At 43.4% G+C, this 19760-nt stretch overlaps 1 protein-coding gene across 1 annotated transcript; it reads right to left on the minus strand.

Moving 5' to 3' along the window:
- Positions 1–3661: 3661 nt before the first annotated feature.
- On the minus strand, positions 3662–9270 carry LOC147602923 (gibberellin 2-beta-dioxygenase 8-like). Its single transcript, XM_086797243.1, has 3 exons — positions 8614–9270; positions 8132–8459; positions 3662–4045 (listed from the first exon to the last, which is right to left on the minus strand). The coding sequence occupies exons 1-3, from the start codon at positions 9129–9131 to the stop codon at positions 3797–3799; spliced, it is 1095 nt and encodes a 364-aa protein (XP_086653369.1). The 5' UTR covers positions 9132–9270; the 3' UTR covers positions 3662–3796.
- Positions 9271–19760: the final 10490 nt, after the last annotated feature.

Raw genomic sequence — 19760 nt, forward strand, 5'->3', positions numbered from 1 at the left:
CACATCTTTGTAGAATTTTAGTAGTTCCCAAGAGTCTTCCTCTTGCGGGTCGGCTGGCCAGATTGCTGTATTTGGATCCATTTGTTGCACAATGGTCAGTCCAGGAGGGCAGTGGACCAAAGGGCTAATTGGCACCAGCACTTGTGCTCCTCGCGACACACTAACCTCAGACTCAGTAGTCTTTGATGAAATATTGGGTTAGTTTGCAATTCAAAGTTTGGGCGGAAGCATTAAACACAAGGGATAATCTGTGGAAATGGGCTGGAGTTCAAATTTTGGGTGAAAGCAACAAACAAAAGGGATCACCTTTAGAGATGAAAAAGTACCCCAATACCATCCAATGGATATTGTGGTCCTTTAAGAGTATGGCACATCGAAAATAGATACATCAAGAGAGAAAGTACACTAAACAATGCAATAGAGATAATGGAAAGTTTTTAAAATTCTAATTATACCAAACAAGAGATAGCTACAATAATATGACGTGTTTTCCACCCGTGTGCTCTAGTGTAGACCGTAGATGGCAATCTTGATAGACTCTGGATGGAGGGTTTACTGAGAGTATAGGGAATATATGCTCACAAGCATTGGATACCTTTGCTTATGCCAACTATGTCCATTTATAGTGTTGCAGGTAGTGCGGTGGACACGTCCAAGACATGGGTGGCTACCCTGCATTGATGCGGCTCACTGCCTGTGTAATCATAACGTATCCCAACCGACCATCGGCCACCACTAATGATGAAATTAGTATCTGAGGAAATATTCCTTAGAATATTCCATATACCTTTTCGGACCCCTAGCTAATGCTTATACTCCTCATCATCTCCTAGCCCATCAATGATCACAACTACGACCCCTTCCAACATCTAAGCTAGGACTCCCACTAAAGATATGTGCTCCAATGGCTTCTCCTCATAATGGGTGCCGTACAAATGTACACCATACATCAATGTGAGATACATTCTGAGAGGCGGGCGTTGAACATATACTAATAGGTCCTCTATCATTATGTGAACTGAAAATGCTATATTAGCTCAAGACCAAGATGTATGCTTTTTGAGACATCTATGAAGCCTTTCTTAAAGAAGTTCCCAAGAAGGCAACTCTATAGATCTTTGATTGTACATTATTACCACTAGAAAAAGGCATTGTAGCCACCACTCAAATAATCATGAACAAAGGGAAAGTAATAATTAAGTAGCCACATACCCCAGCACTCGCCACATGTGTATCCCACCATTAGCCTCTTCTTATTCATATCATCCAACTAACTCTTGTTACTTACTCTTCCTTGTTCTTAAAGAAGTTCCCAAGAAGGCAACTCTATAGATCTTTGATTGTACATTATTACCACTAGAAAAAGGCATTGTAGCCACCACTCAAATAATCATGAACAAAGGGAAAGTAATAATTAAGTAGCCACATACCCCAGCACTCGCCACATGTGTATCCCACCATTAGCCTCTTCTTATTCATATCATCCAACTAACTCTTGTTACTTACTCTTCCTTGTTATAACATCTCCCTTCTTCACTTGAGTCACCTTCTTATTCTAACGTCTTATTCTTCTTAATCAACACCTTTCCTTCAATCTTACTTATTCCTCTCTCTCCACCATACATTAACGTGGACACCATAAAATTAGGATTCATAAATGTTTTTATAATTATGCAATCCTTGGTGCATCCAACTTCTCAAGAATCCTATTAAGACATGAACCATAAAAAAACAATAATCAAGAGCTTAATATGCTCAAGCCACAAGATCATGCTTATGATATCCATGCAACTATGGGAATGAAGATGATAAATCTTTTAAAATCTCCTAGACTTGAGGGTGTTTTTCGAGGCTCTCAGACAAAATTTTGATGGCTTGAGGCAACAACATGCATATGACACCAAGGGTGGCTTTAACATGCCAAAAAATTTTGTTCACACTATGTGCTTAATGTAGATACAATTTAGGAAAGTTTGGCTCGAAAATCCACAGTGGGAAAAAGTTAGACATACCATGTAAATGAGGATTAGTATCGTTGACTTGCTTACCCTTATATGGCCAAATACCATGTAAATGAGGATTCGTATCCTTGGTTGCTTATGCTTATGTGGCCAAATATAAAATAGACTACTTACATTTCTCAAAGGCGTAGAATTTTTGACATTTTCATTTCTCCTTATGGTGTGCAAGCCTCCCTCATAGGTTATACTAGGTTCTGATCAAAGCATATGCACTCCCTAAAGCCAATGATGTATATATTAATGTCGATTCACTTATAAGATGCAATCGGGGGTTTTATCAATACCTCGCGGGGGGTTCACCTAAAAATATATAAATATAGCACGTGAGGTCAAATGAAAGGGTTTTTTAATTCAAAAATTTAAGGTAAATTTACAGAAGGGATTTTTTAAATCAATTTTGAAAGAACGTTGTAATTCCTTAAAGAAAAAGGGGTCATTTTATTCATGTAAAATTCATAGGTAAGGGGTTTTATACCCCTTGAACGCACGAGATACATGGGTTTCTTAGTAGTGTACCCCCGAGATCAATACATAATTTTATTCTTGCAAAAATGGGACAATTTTCATACATAGTAGAAAAATGCTTTCTTTCTCTCTTAGTAATGTGGTAATACATTACCATGTGTGAGAGGGGGAACTCTTGCATACTTGTGAGTAATTTCTCTACTCTATTCTACTACTACTTATTCTCTATTCTCTATTCTCTACTTTGTATCATGTATGAGAGGGATGTATGAGAGCGGGAGCTCTTGCCATTACTTTGTGAATGATTTCTCCAATATCTACTATCTATTATGTTTTATAATGGGTAAGCACAATAGGCAAGTCTCAAGGAGAGCCCCACACCAGCCCGCAGAGCCCCACACCACTCCACTCAACATCTGCACACATACCCATTAACTTGGAGCCCACATCCATTAAATTGCAGGGTGACATGTGGGAAGGACATGGTGGATAACTTTGGCACTCATTGACATGAGGGCTACATATTCGGTTGAGCTATATGCTAAGTTTCTAATGACTCTTACAAACACGCATTTCTATTAATAGATTTTGACAAACATAGAACCATGTTTTTACTTTATTTTAAGAATTCCTTTTTCTCACATATTTTCCTAGAAAGAATAGCTTTAAGGATATAGGGAGAGCGCAAAGAAAGTTGAGGGATGGAGATGGGTAACTAAGCCTTCTTCCAGGAGTCACCGTAGCAAATCACCCTATAAAATCTCTTGACCAAAATAAGATTTTGAGATAATGAAAAGCTCATTAAACTTAGGTTACACTTTAACGTTTTGTATTTCTTAAAGCATATAAAATAAAATAAAGTCATATGGAAAGCTCATATGGTTTTCATTTTTCTCCTTTGTTTATACACTAAAATATACTTGGATCATCCCCATCTAGATTTCCTTTTTAGAGAGAGAGAGAGAGAGAGAGAGAGAGAGAGAGAGAGAGAGAGAGAGAGAGAGAGAGAGAGAGAGAGAGAGAGAGAGAGAGAGAGAGAGAGAGAGAATCCACATAAAGAGGGATACAAATAAGGTGACAAGAAGCACATGATTATTGCCATCATGAGAAGGGCAACATATCAACATGGCTTGAACACTTATGTACTTTAAAGATAGAAGAGATGAGAATTACGAATAGAACAACTTAAATAGCTAGGAATTGCAAGTTTTAGCGAAATAGATTCCAAAACCATAATCTATGTCACAAATCTAGGTTGAACTTGTCCCCAAAGGCCACATGAGTTTGGAAATTTTAGAAAAGTAAATCACTCAACACATGAGGTATTCCACACCTTGACATCCTTCTTGGAAGATATGTGAATAAACATAGCTTCGATGCTCTGACAAGAGTGTGTTCTTAAACTTAGAAGGTTCCCCTGTCTTATCTAAAAGTTGTGGGAGTGGAGTCAAGATTGAATCCCCACTTGAATAGTAGAAGTAGCCAATTGAGTAGCGAGACTTCGTTTCATTAAGCACCACACGATGCAACCCGCTTAGATAATGGTTATTGCTCCAAACCTGAGACAAACATTATTTTTTAAAAAAGTTTTTCATTAAGCCTAACTTATTTTGTATTAAAATATAACAATAAATATGTCACAAATTATATAAATAGTATTGGAAAAAAAAAAGTTGGAAGGCTCCTTTGAGTTGTATTAAAATTTGTGTTATGTGTGCATGTGCACGTGTGTGTGGGTGTGGGTGTGGGTGTCCGCACATGTGTGAAATGTGTGTGTGAGAGAGTGTGAGTGTTGTGTGTGTGTGTGCGTTCATGTTTGAGTGTGTGTGTGTGGGTGCATGCATGTGTATGTGTGTGGGTGTACATGTGCATGTGTGTGTGCACATGTGCATGTACATGTTTCTGTGTGTGTGTGTGTGTGAGAGAGAGAGAGAGAGAGAGAGAGAGAGAGAGAGAGAGAACCTAATAGAGAAACTTATTTAAAATAAATTAGAGAAAATTTATTTAAAATAAATTAATGGTATCATGTTATGCTGGTATGATGGGGAAGAAGAGTAAGATAATGTAACAATAAGTCTTCTATCAGTATCTAACCATGATAACATCATTTTAGGGAACACCCAAATCTTGATATGACATGCTTGTATAAGAATTTGGCAATTATATGCCTTTTGTTTGGCTTTTGCTTCAACCCACTTTAGTGAAATAGTTGGTGGTAATAATTATATATTTGGCTTGCATCTGTTGATGCGTAGCCAGGCTAATGGGTCTAATAAAGTCTATTCCCCATTTTTCAAAAGGTTGTACCATAACGATTAGGTCCAAAGGCATCCTATCTTCTTCGTGAGGAATGTTTCTCTAATTGTGAGATAAAAATTTAACGTCTTAAGTGCATGCCAACTCTTGCAACACATCAAGTATTACATCACTATTAAAATGAGTGATGCTAGAGTGCCAAGACACCTAGTCAAAGTTATCCCACATGAGAGAAGTGAACCCTTAACTTGTTTCACTTAGCCAAAATTGAACTTGACCTTGAATTCTTTACCATTACCACTATAGACTACTGAACATAGGATAAAACAAAGCATGCAATTTTAATTCGTTACCACATAGAGCACACACATAAGCCCTCCATAAATATAATGATATCATAACCCCATCATCTTAGCACGTAAAACACACATAAGCCCTCCACAAATATAACGATATAAAATCTATTAGGATTAATAATTTATGGTGTCCATTAGGATTATTATTATGATGTGATGATGATCCACATAAGGATTGTTGTTATTATGATATGATGATAATAAGGATGATGATATTATGATATGATGATAATAATGATGATGATAGGAACATGTTGAAGTTCAAGAGCCTTTGGATTGTGATAAATTCCACCCTTGTACTCTCCTCAAGATATTGACAAGTTAAAGAAACTCCACCCTCATAAAATTAGGTTACTTAGAGGACTTATTTATGACATCTGATGTGTTTGACTAAGAATAGGAAATTTCCTTATTTACGACATCTAACATCTTTAGCTACTAAGAATAGGAAATATCCTTTGTGTTCACAATTTCTTACATATAGTTATGTACCCCTATGCTAGGCAAACAAAAATTGATTATCGGCTTGTAGTCGTATGATCTTAGACAAAATGGATCTTGACGTCATCTTCTTTACCATTACCACTATAGACTACTGAACATGGGATAAAACAAAGCATGCAATTTGAAATCATCACCACATAAAGCACATATAAGCCCTCCAGAAATATAATGATATAAACTCCATCGCCTCAGCACATAAAACACATAAAAGCGCTAAGAAATATAACGATATAAAATCCATTAGGATTTATAATATATGATGTCCATAAGGATCATCACCACATAAAGCACACATAAGCCCTCCAGAAATATAATGATATAAACTCCATCACCTAAACTCATAAAACACATAAAAGCCCTAAGAAATATAACAATATAAAATCCATTTTAAGATTTATAATTTATGATGTCCATAAGGATTATTATTATGATGTGATGATGATCTACATAAGGATTGTTGTTATTATGATGTAATGATACTAATGATGATGGGGCAACGATGTTATCTACTGATGCTTATGTGTATGGATTATCATTACGATATCATGATGAAGATTTTCATATAATTAATTATTTTCTTAATGATAGTGGGCTAAGTTTGATGAGGGATTCAGATAAAACAGGTTGTCTTTTGACTCGGGGGGTTCTCCTAAAAATAAGTGAGTATAGATAGCACGTGAGTTCAAATGAAGGGGTTTTTTAATTCAAAATTTTAAGGTAAACTTACATAAATACATATATAGAAGGGATTTTTTAAATCAATAAAAAAAACCTGTAAGTCTATAAAGAAAAAAGGGTCATTTAATTCATGAAAAAATCACAGGTAAGGGTTTTTTTAAATACCCCTTAAACACGTGATGTATAGGGTTTCTTAGTGGTGCACCCCTTGAGTTTTTTGATCAGATAATGCAGAGGAGGCATATACATGAATATGAATGAGGAATCCAACAGGCTTGATGGTGGCTAAAGAAAAGAAGGTAGAGCACATAATGCCTTTAAAGTAGGAGTGGAGAGAAAGTTCTTAAGGAGAGACAAAGTTTAGGGGGTTTCCTAAAGGAGGAAACTTACGGCCAATAATTCCTTGCTGAAAGATTCTCTAATTGAAGAGTTGACTTTGGAAGCTATTGTTAACCTAAGAAGTAGGGGCTCAAATAGTGGGTCTTGGATTTGGTTTGTTTCATGATATGTAGGACATCATCAAACATGTGGGGAAGATTAAGACAAAAGAAAAGAGAGAAGCTAGAGGTAAAATAAAGCTCAAGTGGGGATGCTTACAAACGAAGAGGCAAACAGAATCTCTATCAAGGCAAGAAAGGACCGAGAATGCGAAATGTTAGGAACTTCTAGCTACTATGGATGAGAAGTTAAGAGGCAAGTGTTAGTACTAGGTGCTAGAATGTCAACTTTCAAAAATAACAAAGGGATTGTGAAAAATGTAGTTAAAGATTTCACGGGACCGAAGAAGGGGGAGATAGTGGGACACATAAAGGTTGCAAAGGATAAATGGTTGACTCAACCAAGGGAGATCATTAAAAGGTAGGTTGATTACTTGGGCACAATCTTAACTTTGAAGGAGGATTTATCTTGCACCAGATTTAAAGCTGAGGACAAAATCTTAAAGTTATTACCTAAAGTTGTTCCTCGTGACACAGATGCAAGAATAGAGAGGCCTTTGGCCATTGGCCATATAAGATGAATGTAGGCACGCCTTCTGCCTGCTTAGGCAAGAAAAAACTCCAAGCTGGGTTGGTCTGTTAGCCTTCCCTTAAGGGGACCTTGTTTCAAACCTTCAATAGAGCTTTCTTAGCTAGGGAGCTTGCTGTCGAAGATGGATATCCCTAAGAGATGCACTTGAGCTTTATTTTACCTGTTGGAGGAAGACCTGATCTCAAAGTGTGGGCTGAAGGAGATTGGTGAGTTTCCAAAAGGGGCTGCTAGCTTTGCCCTCTTGTACTCTAGCATGCAACTTGGGTTTTAGCTGAGATGGGACCAGTCATCCTTCATAGAAGTAGACGAGGCTTGGAAGTTGGTTTGTATGCTGTTAAACTATGAAGGCTAGAATGGTGTGTATGGAAGCATCAGTTTTTGTTTCCCATAGTATTGTTTTGCAGCTACTCTCCGGTATAGCAAGTTGTAAAAGCAAGATGATTCTGTAAGGCGGTAGTATCACGTATAGATGATTCTTTGCCCTCTTGTACTCTAGCATGAAGTTATAGTAATATATATAAATATTTCTTTTAAAAAAAAGTTGATCTTTTTTTTTTGATATAGATCAATGTAGAGGATTAGGCTAAGGCAGTTTACACGCGAGATCTCCCCTTTGTCCCCTATACAGAATCACGTATAGATTATTCTTTGCCCTCTTGTACTCTAGCATGCAGTTATAGTAATATATATAAACATTTCTTTTAAAAAAAAGTTGATCTTTTTTTTTTGATATAGATCAATGTAGAGGATTAGGCTAAGGCGTAGGTGTGTGTACTATGTAGGGAAGGTATTACGTAATGAATGTGTTGATTGCTGACATACCTGGAAGATGTCACCAAGGTTGACAACTAGGGCATCATGTCTGGGCTTGACGGCGATCCAGGTTCCATCCCGCTGCACCTGCAGACCCCCAACCTGGTCTTGCCATAGCAAGGTTAATACGGACACATCGGAATGAGGGGGGAGGCCTAGGGTCTTATCGGGTTGGGGGCATGGGGGGTAATGGCTCAGCTTCAAGCCAGGAGTCTCCCCACTCTTTATGTACTCTTCCACCACTTCATCCCCTTTGAGGCCCAGCCCTTGCAGCAGAAGTATCGTCAACTGTTGCGCTAGCTCGGTGAAGCCAGTGGTGCACTCCTCCAAAGCATCACTGAACACAGGCTAATCACATCTTGTTAAACACACTACGAGCTCCTAAAACCCCTATTAATCGAGTACAAAATCGCCAGAAATTCATGCGACAGAGCAAAATCTAGCAATTACAACACAGTTGCTCAAATCTTGACACAGCTATAACTAACTACCTGAAAGCCTGCTGATCTTGCTCCTCATCCCACAAGCAATTGGCAACATACTGTATGCTTTCCTGGCTAGTAGAGGCTACTCTGATAGCCTCGGTCCACCATTTGTTGGGGCTATCGATGGGGCTTCCACACATGTAGCAGGAGGGGAGGCTGTACCGGGAGAGCAGAGAGTTGCCGGCTTTGTATTTACGCTCTAATGGGAGAGAGAAGAACTTGACGCCATAGGAATAGAGAGTGGCTAAGGCGGAGAGGGAGATGTTATGGTTGAAAACTTGGAAGAAGCCACAACTTGCTGCAGCTTGTGAGAGGCTACGGACCAAGGGGTCACGAGGAGTGAGGCTCTGATTAAAATTGGGAGAGGCGGAGATTAGGGGTTGCAGGTCGATTTCAGGGATAAGATGGCTGTCGGAGAAGAGATTGAAGGGTAGGCAGGGCCTGAGGTTTGGCTCCCACTCGAATTCCTTCAAGGAGAGGTGGCCATTTAGGAAGGCCGCCAGACCCTCGGTTTCCACCGCCATGTATCCGACTGCGTAATCCTGGAGTTGTAAAAGGTTCTGATTAACTACTACTACTAGCCAAGCGAAGGCGCAACGAAAGGACTGCAGTCGGCTACCACACACGACACTCAGCTAGCGCGAGCTTTTCGAAGAAAAACGCTGGCCATTTATTTGAAAGTCAGGGAAGCCGTCCGTGATCTTCTGGAGATATAAAGTAGTTTATTTTCCAAGCTATTTCTTGTGACGGTTACACAGTGGTAAGGTTCTTGGGCAATAATTCATAAGAACTCCCCAATACACCTTTGTGTCCTTTTTTTTAGGCCATGTGATAGAAACCTAAGAACTACTCTCATTGAATGGTTCAAAGCTAATCAATCCTCCACAAGCTTATCTTACTTCTTACTATATATTATAGGGCAAACTCCCCTATGCACCAGATACCATGTGTTCTTTTCTTTAGGCCATGTTATAGAAATCGAAGAACTACTCTCACTGAATGGTTCAAAGCTAATCAATTGGATGCAAAGAAAATAGCATGCTATATGTTGATTTCCCTTGCAAGTAGGTGTGGAATTCTTCTCTTCGGTCATGGATTAAAGAAAAAAAAAGAAATGTGATTGGACATATGTATAATGTTAGTCCGAGTGCATGTGAGCAATATTATCTACACATGCTACTCATAGTGTGTAAAGGCTACAAATCTTTTGAGAAAGTACATACAGTGAATGGGCAGTTATATCCCTGTTTTTAAGGTTGCATGTGAAGCGAGAGGAATGCTGGAGAGTGATGATGAGTGGTATACGTGTCTTCAAGAAGCTACATTTTAGAAAACAGGATTCCAGCTGCGTCAACTTTTTTTTATCATTGTTAAGGCTCACCCTAACCCTCCTTGAAACACATCCAAAAAGAGATTACCTAGTGAACCACAATTGTCTCGTGAGGATCTTTCCAATGGCCGAACTCGTAACCCTTGAGGTCTCCAATCTCTACAACTCCTTGAGAAGCAATTCCACCGCGTTTCCCGTGAGCGTTGTCACACCGCCGCGTTGCACTACGGGTTTTCGTTCCTCCTCTCACCTCACTTCACTCACTAGCATGCATTAGGGTGAGAGATTAGCAAGAGCAAGATTCAATTGCACAATGGGAGAGTCTGTTGTATTATGAGAGAAATTCACTTATTTACATGGCCAGAATTGTTCACACTCACTTAAACTATGGCCGACCGAGCACTTTAGGCTCATAAGAGTCCTAATGCTATTACAATGACTACTCTCATAGTATATCCATGAAGTACATCACTTAGGACTTCATCCTATCTTGCTACCACACGTTCTTGAAGCGGGAACGATCACACGAGGATGCGATCGTCATAAAGAAAGAGAGGAATGTTAATCCAATTATACGATTAACAAGAGAGCTACCACCATTATCTTACATCAAGGAGTCACGGTAGATACACCAAAGGGTTATACATTTAAGATATCAAGCAATAGTATCCAAAGCTATAACTTGGACGGGCCGTAATGGTATGACGACAGAGATCTTTATGTGGGGAGGATGAACAAGCTTGGTCGATAATGGTCTGTGTTCCTCTAGAAGGAATAAGAAAAGCTAATTAATGAATGAAGACGTTAGTGGTGTATTGGGAATTCCTAACGAGGTGGGGGTTTTTGCGAATGATTGTATTTTTATATTTGTGTGAGCCTTTTTTCTTTCTTTCTTTTTTGCTCAATTTGTTTTTAGCAATCATTGGCAAGGTTACATTTGATTTTTGTTAGTGGGGATACTAAGAGATATTAATAATGGGAGAGGAGAGAAGGATCCAGAGGAACGTAGATTAAATCATCAGAACGAGATGATGATTCTCAGTTCCTCATTTGATTCATTGTTGTAGACTGCATCGTGGCTATGCACGCGGCTATAGATGCAGCTACACCCGCGTGCCCCTAGCCGCTTAGGAAAAATTTGGTGAAAAAAATAACGGGAAGAAGATTGGGAAAAACAAATCCCAAAAGAACATTTATGATGATTTATATATGTCCAAAAAATTTTGAGGATAGAATGGAAGAGCTATGGGGATTGTGTCATGATGTCTCTTTGTGTGGCAGGATTCTTGTCAAATTTAGTTGAGTATGACCTGATCCTATTTTCTTCTGTCCATGTGCTTTTTATGTTTTTATGCATAGTTAAGTGTGCTTATTAAGTAGATTTACACGAAGTACAAGAATTGAGTCATATAGACTCTTATTGTTTGAGTCATATAGACTCTTATTGAACAACTTTGTGTTGAAGTAGCCACTTATTTAAAAGAATTATGTCGACTTGCGAGGCTAATATAGATATCTTCACTCGGGATTGAAAATCATTGAGTTGTGAAGATTGTGGCATCGTTTGGAGATATTTGTAATTTGAAGGAAAATTCTAGGCGATGGGTTGTACCATTGACCAGGCTTTCGCCGACCATGCCCCCCCCATCTAGAGATATACGTGGAAGTTGTCGATGGTGAGGCTTTGGTGCAAATGTTCTCCAATGCATGAGTATGGATATGTACTCATGGAGCAGCTGCTACATTAATTTAGCCAAAAGAATAGTAAGCAATCAGCTTAACAAATATATAGTGGCTATTGTGTGATATGGCTTAATCCATGATGACACTTAAATCGTGAAATTACAGGTTCTTGAGCCTTGAGATGGAACTCCTTGAATTTGTAAATATTTATATCGATTTTTTTTCCACGTGAACTGCTAAGACGTGAAACAGTGACGCATAAAAGACCAGACGTGAAAGTCAGGACGTGAGCCATCATGACGTGAAAGTCATGACATAAATCTGCAGATGTGAAAGTCATGACGTGAAAGTCGTGACGTGAAGATCCAAAGTCATGATGTGAAGATCCAAGACGTGAAAGTCATGACGTGAATTTACAGACATGAAAGTCATGATGACGTGAATCTGCAAACGTGAAAGTCATGATGTGAAGATCTAAGACGTGAAAGTTATGACGTGAATCTATAGACATGAAAGTCATGACATAAAAGAGCAGACGTGAAAGTCATGATGTGAATTAGTAGACGTGAATCTATAAACGTGAAGCTGTAGGGACTGACATGGGCTGTGAACAGCTGTGTTTGCATATGCTTAGGATGGACCATTTATCAGTTCCAGAGGGGTGACAAGAGCATTGTTATTTTGATCTTGATGTGCTCTTAAGTCTCCATATTTGATCTTGAATTTGTTGCTGAAATGATGTCAAGGCAGTAGGGAAGACTACTTATTATTTGCTTAAACAGACAAGCTCTTGTGTTGGTGCTGAATGCATGAGAGTGGTTTTGTTTGCTTGGGCCTCCATTCTTATCAAACTTTAGGTGAAGTTGTTGGGGTTGAAGTCGGTGGTGAGGTTTTCTTCACATTGTTCGATTTTGGCAACCATATGATGATATTACCATCGCACATGCACAGGCACCCATCTTTGATGAACATTGTAAAGTGGTGGTCGATGTGCTTGGTGATGAGGTTTTTTTTGTGCAAGATTAGGGGACTTTGTGATGCATTTGGGGACCCAAGCTTTGGTATTTCTTTGGTAGTACCCTTGTGCTTGTAGCAATGTTTTGGTACCCACACTTGTTGTATTGGAGGAGTTCTTTGAGGAACTCGCACAGGCTTTTTGTGGACGGTGTTGTGGAGTACTCTTCTTCTTCCTTGGCTTTAGAGTGCTTCGTAGAGGAAGAATTTTTGACTATAGAGGCACCCAAATTTTATTGGCACCTTAGTAGTAGTAGCCTTGAGCTACAAGTAACTACTTCTCCACCCACATTTTGATACTATTAAGATATCTTGATTATGGTTGTCATGGTGGAATTTTCTTTTGGGGTGATGTGGAAGGTTTGGGGCCCTCCTTGACTTTTGTGGCACTGAGGCTACAGGGTTGAGACTCATGGGCATTGTTGATGATGAGGTTAGAGTCTCTTGTGGAGTGGCTATCGATGATGACGAGGCCTTTGAGCATGTGGCTGTATTGAGACATTGTTGCGGGAGATTTGGCCTTGAAGACAATGGAGACAGGTTTGAAGTTGAGTCTTCATGATGCTGGAGATAACTTTGATGTCACACTCTATCAGACAGCTGTTGGTTGCCTCATTTATGTATGCATTACAAGGGCGGACATTCAGTTTGCAGTCTCACAGGTGAGCAAGTTTATGCATAGCCCAGGGTCTCAGCATTGGAAGGCAGTTAAACGCTTCTTTCACTACTTGAGTGGCACCATACATCTTGGGTTGTTTTATCCCAAGGGAGGATCATTGCCGCCAGATTTACATGTTTTTTCGGACTCAGATTGGGCTGGTTGCTATGACACAAGAGTGTCCACAAGTGGTTTTTATTTCATGCTCGGTAGCTCATGCATATCTTGGTTGAGCAAGAAGCAACCTACTGTGGCCACTTCTAGTTATGAAGCTGAGTATAGGGCAGCTTTCACAACTACGGTTGAGTGTGTGTGGCTCAGACGGCTTATGGCTGACTTGGGTGTTGCCACATCTATCTACATTGACAGTCAGAGTGCATTGGCAATTGCGAGAAACCCAGTTTTTCATGCTTGCACAAAGCACATCGAGGTGCATTTTCACTATGTCAGGGAGAGACTCTCACCAGGAGAGATCAGCTTGGCCTATGTGCCAACACAGGGCAACCTCGCCGATCTTTTCACAAAGGCACTTCCTCGTGAGAAGTTTGAAACTTTCCGCAAAGCTTTGGGCTTGCTCCCCTTTATGGACTGATCTACTTTGGGCATGGCACTTCCCTATACATAGTGCCAGCTCTCGTTCACACCATCACTCCCAGGGGGGATTTGTTGCCATATATATCGAGAGTGATGTGTGTGAACACACTTAGGATTGTCGGGGTACTTTTTCCCTCTTTAGGAGGTTTTTTCCCCCGGCTTGTATATACGTCCATTATTCTAGGGCTAACTTATCTTTTGTACATTGATACAATCTAATACACTTTGTGTTGTGTGCATTCTTGCTGCTTCTTCTCCAAGCTTTGTGTGCTTTCCTACAAACCCTAATTTTAACATCTCTCTCTCTCTCTCTCTCTCTCTCTCTCTCTCTATCTATCTCTCTCCTTCGCTTGCTCTCTCTTTGGAGATGAAGAGAGGTTTTCTTTTATTAGTGTCATAAGGAGATGGATTGTGTTATACTCACTTATCTATTATAAATCTCTCTAATAATTACATCATGTTTCTACTGTGTGCGGACTCTATCTCAGAAGAGTAGGGTCACATCGTGATAATGGCACTTGAAGTCGAATAAATATAACAAGGTAATTTATGTTGTCTGTTTGAAGTTTGGAATAGGTACTTTAATGAAAATGGAATCAAAACATTTGGAAGGTATGAAAATGAGAAGGAGCATAGAAAATTCCATGAACCCACTTAGATGCCAGTGAGGAATATTAGATTATTCAGGCACATAGAGATATAACACGAGGTGCCCTGTTTCTTTTGATTTAAATGAGCTACCTGTAGATGAGACCACTCCTATATTGATAATTTTTAATCTATTTGTTGTGTTGATAATGTGAAAGGTATTAAATTTGAATGTCACTCTATAAGGCGTGTGTTTTCATTTCCTTGAGATGTTAAGCACCCAGCAACTATGGTGGTATATTCTAGAGATTGTACTCTTCACTCTTTTAAGAGACCTTTCTTATAAGTACCATTTTTGTGGTTCTCTAGTTTGGAAATGTGAGGTGTCAAGAAAGTTTGGACAATGTGTAGGCAAACACTATTATGCAATTGGAAAAATCTCTTTACTGCCTTTGGCAAACCCTCCTCCTAAATTGGTTGGGTTGTTATTACTTGGTACTTGGTAATGATAATGCAAGTAAGGAATACATGAAGAATATATGCTCTTATAACAATGCCTTGGCATTTGTTTCACTGGGTGCTCACTCAAATAATATGTTCACTAGGGGGGAGAAGTATTTAGTTTTCAAATCTATGGAACTACTTATCGTCATGTTGTTTCTATAATACCTGATGAAACAAGAGATGCGACTCCCAAATTTGCCCAATTATATGTGTATGATACGGAGCATGAATCGAAGAATAGAATTCATGGGATGCCTTCTTTAAATCATAACATGCTTGAAAGGTTGCAAACAATGATATATGAGCATAATCCGTACTCCTATGCACATCGTACAGTGAGAGAAATGTTGTAGTCAAGTCCACATGCAGATTTGAGAATGGTCATCTCACTGAAGCATGATCTACATCAAGAAAGTACGTGGTTCCTATAGGAAGTGAGGTAGCAGCTATCATGCCAGGTCAAGGAGATTATTTTTTTTTTCCGGGAAAAAGATCCTTCTATTAGTTAATGAGAAAACGCCATAAGGCTACAAAGCTCACCTCGCAAGGAGGGATAAAACACAGTGAACTCCTGAGCTCCACCCCCGTGGCTGGCCGCTCTCTGGGGGGGGCTACCTAGTAATACATATGGAAGGTGAGAAAAGCCAGACTGGAGGCCTGTAGTGCCAAGTGACATCCTCGCCCCTCGCGGTGAGGAAAGGGCCAGGGTGCCAAGTGCGGAGGAAAGCCTTGCGGCGCCCTCTCATGCGATCCGAGTCGCCCTGGAGTTTCCCCCAAGGTGTGAATGATGTCCACCCAGAGGGCCTGTATGACCTCCGCCGGTGGAGTCGCCTGGCGGTCAATGGCCTCCCTGCATCGGGCTCTCCATATGTGCCAAGCCGTCATGCTGCTGATCATCTCCCATCTGTGCCCGACCCCCTCCTGAGGGGCTGCCGATGAGAAGTCTGGCGTCGGAACCACCGCCATCGCCCTGTCAGAGACCTGGATGGTCGCGCTGCCAGGGACGTCCTCATATCCAAGGGCCGGGCCGCTGTCCGTGGCCCAAGCCACCGCACCCCACGTCACCAGCATCTCACCTGGTGAGCCTGCAAAAACCATCCTGAGAGCGCACTGCCAGACCTGCTGAGCCTGTGGTGGGCAATCCCATAAGCAGTGCCGCTGCGACTCCTGTGCATGGCCGCACCGAGGGCAGGACGCTGGGTGTCTGCCAAAAGCTAGCCATGCCCCCACTGCCAGTCCTCTATGCGCTGTGAGCTAGAGAAAAAGCGTCACCTTCCGGGGCCGAAAGCTGGCCCAAAGGCGCTGCCAGAAGTCCCTAAGAAAGGCAGGGGAGAGCCCCTGTCGCCGCCAATGCTCGGCCGCCGCCGGGGTGCTCGCTATCCTGTGCCTCTGAATCCGCCGCCCCAGCCTCGCTGTGTACTGAAAAAAGGGGATGCCTGGGCTGGTAGGGGCCAAGTAGGGATCTCGCCAAAACCACTCACCTGGATCCCACTGAAGGCGAATAAGAGGCCTGCTGTCCCAAGCCCATAATCTCCAAGAACAGTCCTCCCCTATCGAGGCCGGTGAGGGGTCTACATGCCACTGTCTCTGATGAAAGCCGACCACCCGCACCCTCTGAAGAATACAACCCTGGAGCCCATCCAAATCTAGTCGTGTCCTCTGAAGCTGGCCACCCTCTCCCACCTCGAAAGTGAGTGGGGCGACTCTCTCCGCTGTGCCACAGACCGCTAGAAGGATCTCATGCCATGTAAAGACACCCATCCACTGTGGAGGTGGAGGGTCCTGTACTGGGGTCCGCCACTCCCGGGGGATGGCCGCCTCAATGTCCTGTCTCATCAACTCTCTGCCCCTCATCCCACTGAGTCTCCTCTCCTGAGCCTCTAGAGGCAGCTGCTGAAAACATATCCAGTCGTCTAGGGACTGGGCTGGGCTGGAGCTCAAAGGGCCCCACGACACGTGAGACCACGATCCAACCATATGGCCACTGGGAAGTCGAATCAAGGGGTTCCAGATCAATGGCTGCCTCAGGCGCTCCTCATCGGTGCCCGGAGGAGTCTGGAAGAGTGACAGCCTCAGATGCGACCAGGCCCTCAGAAGGCTAGCTGCAAAACGCTCCTCGAAGCCAAGGCCCACTCCTCTGGATCGCTGCTCTGTAAAGATCCACCTAATGCTGGGGGTCCAGGGGCCGCTAAGAGAAGGGGTGCGGCTGAGCATCGTGGAAACAAGAAACTCCTTCCACGGCTCAGCGCCTTGGCAGGAGGCCACGAACTACCAACTTGCCAAGCAATGCTCGGCTTTGGCAAATAGGATCAACAATGCCCAGGCCGCCTCTCTCCCTCGGCTGAGTGATCACCGCCCATGCCACCTTGGCCCTGGCGGGCCGCCCGTCGCCACCGGACCAAAGAAAGTTCCTGATGAGCCACTGCACCTGGCCAATGCATGCCCGAGAGAAGGCCCAGCAGGAAGTGATGTACCACATAGTAGCAAGCAGAACCTGGTTGGCCACAACTACTCGGCCAGCCAGAGATAATCGAGCGGTACTCCAATACAGAAGCTTCTTCCGAATGCTCAGAAGAAGGGGGGCTATCTGCTGCTCCGGAGATATGTCAATGCCCACATAACATCCCAAATAACGCACTGTAGTGCCAGGGGGCAGCCACTGAAAACCGTCAACTGGCCTCCAAGTCGGGGGGGGGCATAGAGCTGACCCACAGCCCACACGACTTGTGCCAGTTGATCAAAGCGCCCGAAGCTCTGCAAAACCTGTCCATGGCTAAGGCGAAGCGGCGGAGGTTCTCCTCACCTCCCTGAAGATAGACAGCAGTGTCATCCGCAAACTCCGAGTCTAGGAGCTCCTCCGAGGTACGGATGGGAAGCTAGAGGCCCCGCAAACCTGTATCCTGTGCCGTCAAAAAAGTGCTCATGGCCTCCGCCACAAAAAGAAAAAGAAAGGGCGCTAAGGGACACCCCTGCCGCACCGAGCGCGAGAGCTGGAACCTCTCTCCGCGCACGCCCTGTATCAGCACCTGGCTATGAGCCGATGAGTAGAGTGCAAAGACCCCACGGATCCACTGAGGGGGGAAGCCCATCCTCTCCATAGTGCCTTCCAAGAAGGCCCAGTCCACCCGATCATATGCCTTCTCGAAGTCGAGAAGGAGCACTGCCAGATCCTCCTGTCGAAATCTAGCCAGAGCCGTAGCCTCCCAGAAGGAGAAAATGTTATCCAGAATGCTCCTATCCTGGATGAAGCCAGTCTGCGTGGAGTGGATGATGTCCGAAAGGTGAGGCTGAAGCCGCCTGCTGATCGCCTTAGCTAGGACCTTGTAGGCCGTGCCTAGCAAGGTGATCGGTCTCCACTGTCTAATCTCCAGTCTGTCTCCTCCCTCTTTGGGGATCAAGTGGATCAAACCCTCAGCCATGTTGTCCGGCATGACTCCTGACTCCATAATCTCCTGGAATGCCAATCTGAAGCCCCTGTGTAAGAGGCCCCAGTACCTCTGGAAGAAAGCCACCGAAAGACCGTCCTCTCCTGGGCATTTGCCCCGAGGTAATGCCTGAAGAGCCTCCTCCAGTTCCGTATCCGAGAAGGGGGAGAGAAGGGAGTGCTGTAAATGGGCCGGCACAACCGGTCTCGTGAAGCTCCAGACTGCCTCCCGAGCCTCTCTCACCCTGTCATCTGCTGGCTCAGCAGAGAGAAGGTCCCTGTAAAAATCTGTGGCTATAGCCCGAACCCTGGGGGGATCCACCACAACCTGGCCATCAGCCTGCCGGAGACGCCTGAGGCCCTCTCGTCTGAAGCGAGGCCCTGTCGCCTCAAAGAAATCTCGAGTCACTCTGTCCCCAGCCTGTGTCCAAAAGGAAGCCCGAGCATGGAATCAGAACTCCACCCTCCTCTCCTCGAGATGGATCTGATCTCCGTGCGAGCTGACTCCATCTGCTCTGAGATCCAAGGGCTCATAGGATCCCTCTCCTGGAGTCTCTGGAGGGACGCTAGACTCCTCCGTAGGCTCCTCTCCTGCTCTCTGAAAGCCTCCAGCCGGTCCAAGGCAGCCTGTCTGAGCATCTGGCTAATCTCCTGCAAGCCACTGGCAAGATTGCTGGCTGTCGATCCTCTCCTGAACTGCAGCTCCTGCCAGACCTGCTCAACTCTGATCGCAATCTCGGGCTCCTCTATGAGACAATCTGGAATCCGGACGCTCTGGCCCTGCTCTCCTCTCGTGGGGTCCTCGATCTGGAGAAGCACTGGATAGTGATCTGAAAACGAGGAGCCTGCAAGTATGCCCACTGTGCCACCTCTATCACAGGCCCACTCATCAATGTAAAACCTGTCAATGCGGGAAAGGTTAACCCCTGAGGCCCGTCTATCCGAGCGCGAGAAAGATAGGCTCCCCTGCAACCTGCCAAACTCCGGGAGAGTCCACAGATCCTGGCCTCTCACCTGAAGCACTAGTTCCTCCCAGGCAGCTAGCTCCGGCCCATGAATGGTCTCCTGGCTGCCCCCCATCCTGTCCTCTGCATCCTCCAGCATGTTGCAATCTCCTCCGAGGCACCAGTGGTCTGCCAAGGGGAGGGACTGCCTAATGGTGCTCCAGAACTCGGCTCTCCCGGTCGCCCCATTAGGGGCGTAGAAGTTGAGGAAGCCAATGCGGTCTTCCCCAACCCGAAGGATGATCCACTGCGCACGACCCTGGACCAGAATGCCAGAGTCCACAACTTCAGATAGAAGCTGCTCGCTGACTGAGATGCATACTCCACCCTGGTTCCCCTGGGAGCCATATGCCG

The sequence above is a fragment of the Cibotium barometz genome, chromosome 65 (assembly GCF_041138505.1).
Source record: "Cibotium barometz isolate CiBa-2024 chromosome 65, ASM4113850v1, whole genome shotgun sequence".
Lineage (NCBI taxonomy): Eukaryota > Viridiplantae > Streptophyta > Polypodiopsida > Cyatheales > Cibotiaceae > Cibotium > Cibotium barometz.

What these genes read in the sequence shown, in the direction of transcription:
- LOC147602923 (XM_086797243.1), bottom strand. Translation starts at nt 9,131, where the DNA reads ATGGCGGTGGAAACCGAGGGTCTGGCGGCCTTCCTAAATGGCCACCTC. An exon ending in CAAGATCAGCAGGCTTTCAG is followed by an intron (nt 8,460 to 8,613) that starts GTAGTTAGTTAT and finishes GCCTGTGTTCAG; the next exon opens with TGATGCTTTGGAGGAGTGCA. An exon ending in ACCTTGGTGACATCTTCCAG is followed by an intron (nt 4,046 to 8,131) that starts GTATGTCAGCAA and finishes TGTTTGTCTCAG; the next exon opens with GTTTGGAGCAATAACCATTA.